At 37.7% G+C, this 6,623-nt stretch overlaps 1 protein-coding gene across 1 annotated transcript; it reads right to left on the bottom strand.

The window, feature by feature from the left end:
- Positions 1 to 4,478: 4,478 nt before the first annotated feature.
- On the bottom strand, positions 4,479 to 6,623 carry LOC137744774 (carbonic anhydrase Nec1-like). Its single transcript, XM_088681015.1, has 7 exons — positions 6,530 to 6,623; positions 6,101 to 6,321; positions 5,511 to 5,617; positions 5,311 to 5,416; positions 5,065 to 5,226; positions 4,904 to 4,957; positions 4,479 to 4,622 (listed from the first exon to the last, which is right to left on the bottom strand). Exons 1-7 carry the CDS (start codon positions 6,621 to 6,623, stop codon positions 4,479 to 4,481), a joined length of 888 nt encoding a protein of 295 aa, XP_088537141.1.

Raw genomic sequence — 6,623 nt, 5'->3', positions numbered from 1 at the left:
TCCAGCGAGGCAGCCATGGATATGTGGTTAAAACATATTTCCCAACAAACTCATTTTCTGTTCAAAAACTAGTTCTCTGATAAACCCATTTCGTGGAGTTTTGTAAATGTACGACCTTTTTGGGTTGGCATTTATCACTCCATGGCAAACCTATAGTAACAAAGGAATTACCCACATGGGATTCTGCAGAAATTGGAAATTTACCCTTTAAAGGCCACATCCAAATCTTGTATATAGAAATGCTTTCACCTGTACTTACACTGTTAATTTTCTTCCCTTCAGCATCTCCACTGCCAACATTGTAGACAGGAAAGATTTCGAGATTGGGGTCTTGAATTTGAAGTCATCCGGTACATTTCCAAAGCCTCATTCTTCCACTCCTTAGAAGTTATTCGAAGATTTCAATTTTAACTGGCAATTTCAATTTCAAATGAATTTTGTGATTGTTTATGCTTTGTGATTAGGGAGAAACCTGTGGAATTTTGGGAGAAGGACGGGAATTTGTATTTTGTGTTTGGTGAGTTGGACGAGAATTGAGGGAAAGGGAAGAGAGTGACATGATGAAGAGTTTTAGAAAAAGGAGAAAGAAAAAAAAGAAATTTTTTATTATGTTTATAATTCTACTTAAACTCCGCTTGTGTAAGTTTATCTTATATTGCCGGTCCCAATCTCAGATAAGGGAGGAGATGGAGGGCGTCAGGTAGTCGACAACCGACATTCCTATGTTACGTCAAATCCTTATGATAATGAATCATGAATGAAATTGCGCTAAAGTTAGGTCGTCACCCGCAAGTGGCACGCTGTGTGGCCCGAGCACAATGATAAGTGAGCAAGGGTCGCTGTATCTCCATCGGTGCTCGGATGCAGTGTTGAATGAGTAAGAGGGCCATAGAAACTTCTTTTTGAACGACTTCACTCAAAGTTGTTTGGTAGCATCTGCTCCCATCAACTTTACACATGACACGCAAAAGAAGTACTTTGACCTCATTAGACGGGGGATGGTGAAGAAGTTAGGACAAGAGGGTAGAGTTCAAGAGAGTAGAATGTGTTTAGGAACGTGGAATATAAGAACCTTAACGGGAAAATATATGGAAGTAGTGGAAGGTATGGTGCAGAGAAGGATAAGTATTATGTGCCTCCAAGAAACTAAGTGGGTTGGTCATAAGGCAAAGGATCTTGAAAACTCAGGTTTTAAACTTTGGTATTTAGGCACAAATAGAATGAGAAATGGTGTTGGCATCATCGTGGACAAGACCCTGACATAAGATGTTGTAGATGTCAATAGGGTAAGAGATAGAATTATGGGAATCAAGATTGTAATAGGATAAGAACTCATCAAAGTGATTTGTGCGTGAACATCTCAAGTAGGGTTGGATACGAGTTTGAAGAAGAAATTTTAGGAAGACCTTGGAGACTTGGTGCAAGGAATCGCTCAAACGGAGATGGTATTTATATGAGGAGATTTAAATGGACATGTGGGCAAGGAGACATGCAACGATGTAGGTTTTCATGGTGGCCATGGTTTTGGGGAGAGAAACGAGGATGGGGAAGCTATCTTAGATTTTGCAATGGCATACGATCTCTTCTTAGCCAACACCTTCTTTAAGAAGAAACAAGAACACGTGATCACCTATAAGAGTGGGTCTTAAAAAACAAAAATATATTTTCTTCTAATGAGGAAGGGGGATCGTATAACTCATAATGATTGCAAAGTTATACTAGGAGAGAACTTGTCTAATCAACATCGTTTGTTGGTGATGGATGAACAAATCAAAAGAGTAAGAAAAAAGAACAAGATCTTGAAGTGCCCAAAGACTAGATGGTGGAATCTAAAGGGAGAAAAACAAGCAATTTTCAAAGAGAAAGTAATCACCCAATACATTTGGGATAGAGAGGGAGAAGCTAGCCAAATGTGTGATTCTATGGCTAGTTGTATTCGAAAAGTAGCAAAAGGGGGTATTAAGAGAGTCTAAGGGCTTTGCTCCACACCAAAAGGAATCTTGGTGGTGGAAGAAGGAGGTACATATAAAGGTTAAGGCTAAGAAGGAATGTTGTAAAACCTTATACAAGGATAGGACCATGAAAACAATGAAAGGTATCGAATAGCGAAGAAGGAGGCGAAGAAAGCTATGAGAGAAGCTAAGCTAACGGCTTTTGATGATATGTTTAAGCGACTAGATACCAAAGAAGGAAAGTTGGATATCTATAAACTAGCTAGAGCAAGGGAAAATAAGACAAGAGATCTAAACTAAGTGAGGTGCATCAAGGATGAGAATGGAAAGGTTCTTGCTACAGAGAACGCAATCAAAGACAGATGGAGAGGTTATTTTCATAATCTTTTCAATGAAGGACATGAAATGAGTACTTCTTTGGGGGAGTTGAGTAACTTAGAAGAGTGTTCTACTCATTTTACCATTGAATTAGGAAGGAAGAAGTGGTTGTAGCTTTAAAAAAGATGAAACATAGAAAAACAGTGGGCCTAGATGATATACCGATCGAAGTGTGAAAAGTCTTGTAAGAGTCGGGTATAGCTTGGCTCATAGATCTTTTCAATAGGATTTTGAAAATGAAGAAGATGCCAAATGAGTGGCGAAATAGCACTTTGGTGCTTATCTACAAGAATAAGGGACGTACAAAATTGCATGAATTATAGGGGTATTAAGTTAATGAGTCATACAATAAAGCTTTAGGAGAGAGTAATTGAGCAATAGACTGAGGGAAGATACATGGGTCTCGGACAACCAATTCGAGTTCATGCCAGGGCGCTCAACCATTGAGGTAATCTATCTCTTACAAAGATCGATGGAAAGATATAGAGATATGAAAAAGGATTTGCACATGGTTTTTGCATTGGTAATGGATGAAACTCATGAAGGAGTATAGTGTTGATAGATGAAACTCATGAAGGAGTAAATGCGAAGCTTAACCTTTGGAGAGAAGTGTTGGAATCTAAAGGTCTTCGCCTAAGTCGGTCAAAGAAAAAGTATATGAAATGCAAGTTCAGTGCAAACAGAGGCTCAAATGAGTTAGGGGTGAGGATTAGAGATCAGAAAGCACCAAAGAGCGACCGCTTTCGCTACCTAGGATCTGTCTTGCAAAAGAACGGAGAGTTGGATGGAGACCTCAACCATAGAATATAAGCTGGATAGATGAAGTGGAAGAGTTCATCCGACATGTTGTGTGATTGTCGTATGCCACTTAAGCTCAATGGAAAATGTTATAGGATGACAATAAGGCCAACAATGCTTTGTGGCATGGAATGTTGGGTGGTGAAGCATCAACATGTACATAAAATGGGTGTAACGGAGATGAGAATGCTTTGTCGGATGTGTGTTTACACAAGAAAGGATAAGATTAGGAATGATGATATCCGAGGTAAATTAAGAGTAGCAAAATTGAAGGAAAGATGAAGAAAATTGGTTATGGTAGTTTGGTCATGTGAAACAAAGAGCTACTAACGCTTTGGTTAGAAGATGCGATTACGGGACAGAGTTTCAAGGCCGAAGAGGTAGAGGAAGACCTAGGAAGACTTTGGAAGAGACTCCAAGAAAAGACTTAAAGTACTTGGATCTAACAGAAGATGTGGCACATGACCGAGCACAACGGCGTTCTAGGATTCATATAGCCGACCCCACTTAGTGGGAAAAGGCTTTGTGTTGTTGTATTTTTATAATCTTCTTAGTCTATTCTAAGCCAATCTAGCTTAGTTTATTCTAAACCAGTCCAGCTTAATCTATTCTAAGCTAGTCCAGCTTAGTCCCCAAAACGAGTCCAATTTGAAATAGTCTGGTGCAACAAACGTACCTTTAGTAGCTAAATTGTTATTTGTACTATAAATAGTAAGTCTTGTAAATAAGAGGAGTCATTGTATAGTTGTATTTCTTAATAGAAAAATTACAGTTACTGGTACATTGAGTAAATAAGCAGAGAAAAGGGGTGTGCTATCCACACACAACTATTTACTTTTCACACACATCTTGTTAATTTATGTCTTTTGATCATCATCAATTCATTCGTTCTAATGGCCGAAAATTAAGAGAGTGTGTTGGAAGTAAAAATGAATGTGGGGATATCACACCCCCATAGAGAACCCTAACACTAGTATCAAGCCAGTCCTTCGATTCTTCTCGATCCTTTCTCTTGTAAGTAAACATGCTTGTAATGAATGTTCTACTTTGAGTCTAAGGTAGAAAATGAAGACATTGTGTGCATGCTATTACGACACGAGAAATAGGACAACGCAAACTCACAATTGGTGCAGCAGATTCATACTATTTTCTCTTATTTGACAAATTCAACAAACCACATAGGGATTACAAGGCTACTAGGAAAGCATGAAAGAACAGTAAAGGAAAATATTTATCTTAATTGATAACCAATTAGAGAAGATACGCGAAGAGACATGCCGTTAACTTGTGGAAATAATCTGACAAATTGTTCGGGACTGTGGCCATCTCTTAGGGACTTGCTGCTTTGATTCACTCCCGAGGGATTGCTGCGGAATTAAGTCTCCTCCTGTGAGGTAATTCTGCATTCAAGTCACTTAACAATGACGATGGGCCATAGAGCTTAATATCTCGGCCTTCATCACGTTGCAATGGTCTTGCATTCGCCACTGCATACTGCACATTCAAGAATCGTGCTATATCGTTAAGTATCTTATTAAATTTGAAGAAAAACATATCATATTTGATTCCCGAAATATTGTGCCTTTATATGACTGATATAACAATACCAAACACAAAAAACCATATTTGTTCCAAATGAAGGCAGCTAACAGTACTGTAGTAATGTTTTATTCTATTAATAGTTTTGCCAAGAATTCATATTTAATAGACTTTAATTGTTGAATTTAAAACAAGAAAGACAGAAGGAATCATTAAACAAAGATATGAAGACTTACATCATAAACGGCTTCTTTAAGTAAGTCCAGTTGTTCTCTTGAAACAATATCTACCTGAGGGCTTGAAGTTTATGATTAGCGAAAGGTTCTCATTAATTATTGGCTATATATCAAGCTAATGATGAATGCTTTAGGGTTTTGGGTTGATGAAGTGGATGTACCTTTTCGTTTACGGTCCAAATAACTCCTTCTGTACAGGGAGGAGTTGTGAGTGATCCCATGTATCTGTAAAATCTTGAGCTGTCCCATTTTATTTCCCCTGGATCAATCACTCCCAACTTTTTCTCCTTTGTACTAATCACAGAAGATATATCCTGGTTTATCTGAAAAGGGTACAGTACGTGTCAGAAGACCATGAAATGAATATCTTATAATTCATTTGCATGTGTTTTGTGGATTTTAATTACCCTTGATAAAAAAGGATTGGGCTGCCCGACTTCGTATAGAAATGAAACTACAGCTATATTGTTCTGGTCTGCGCTTTGATGCACCATGTGCAGTTCCAAATCATACCTAATGAAGAGAACTCTTAAGTTTAGACATGGAAGAAATATTTTGGATTTTTAAGATAGGAGCCGAGGGAGAGAGGAGAGAGAAAGAAAGAGACCTTACACCATTAATGGTGTGTTCAGATGGGGTGTGCCAATGACATCTTTTGAGGAAGTAATCTGAGCCGTCGATTTGGATAGATCCAGCATCGCCTTCCCATTCAAGCTGATCCAGTTTAATACAATACAGAATCAAGAAATTGATAAGAGGAAGAATTTTTCTTAGAAAAAAAGAGTTCTACAAAACCAAAGTCATTTTGTAAAAATGGAAAGCAGCACCCTGAATATTTTTTACTACTAATAAGCAACTTTGGTTTTCATTAGAAGAACGTGTTTCTACAATTCACTCCAACATATTAGGAAAATAAAGGAAGGTATTGTAAGAAAATAAGAAGATGTATGTGTCAATAGCACTATCCTAAATATATACATGGAAAATAATGTATGAAAAATGAAGTAAGGTACACTATGATCAATTGTCTCTGTCAATCACCTCCAAATTTCAGATCTCATGGACAATAATTGTTTGACAGTTAAATACATACATAAATAGCACCTCCATACAACAGAGGTGGTACAAATTCATAAGACCATGCAAACTCCACAATTTAAGTTAAAGCATAACAAAACACTAATGTGATACTCTCACCGCGATATAGTGACCTTCATTCTTGAGAATTGCATCGGAAGGCTTATAGCTCACTATAAGATCCCTTGAACTTTGAATCACTTTGGTGGCACGACTCTCGTCTAAACTTATTGGTGATTGAGATCGTCCATCTTTACATGCCGCCCATTCTTGTTTAAGCTCTCCCCAGTGTTCTGGGCCCTTCTCACTCCCTTCCCTATAATCAAACGCTATTTCTTGGTCTGCACCAAAAACCTAAATTCAAGATGAATAATATAATAATGATAATGATAAGACAAGCGAAATGATTTCTGCAGAGTTTCTTTTTCTGCACACATTTTTCCTTTGATTTATTCAATTCATAGATTATAAATAAATACGGGTGTGCAACGGGAGAAAAGAAGCTTGCAGAAATCAATTCACAATGCAAGTCTATGTACTTGGCATTACCGAGTGGTTTAGCTGTAACTGGTATTTGGTTCCAATGCAAAAGAAAAATTGTCAAAGCAAAGAACTGAATATGGGTTTGCTTTGATTGAAGCAT

The sequence above is a fragment of the Pyrus communis genome, chromosome 12 (assembly GCF_041283825.1).
Source record: "Pyrus communis isolate YQ-2024b chromosome 12, ASM4128382v1, whole genome shotgun sequence".
Taxonomy (NCBI): Eukaryota; Viridiplantae; Streptophyta; class Magnoliopsida; order Rosales; family Rosaceae; genus Pyrus; species Pyrus communis.
This window is presented reverse-complemented; position numbering and strand designations above follow the sequence as displayed.

Bases quoted from the DNA above. Each gene is read 5' to 3' on its own strand.
- LOC137744774 (XM_088681015.1), bottom strand. From the start codon at position 6,623: ATGCTTCAATCAAAGCAAACCCATATTCAGTTCTTTGCTTTGACAATT. The intron at 5,618-6,100 runs GTGAGAGTATCA...AAACTGGATCAG, and splicing joins ATGAAGGTCACTATATCGCG to CTTGAATGGGAAGGCGATGC. The intron at 5,227-5,310 runs GTAATTAAAATC...TACCCTTTTCAG, and splicing joins CCAATCCTTTTTTATCAAGG to ATAAACCAGGATATATCTTC.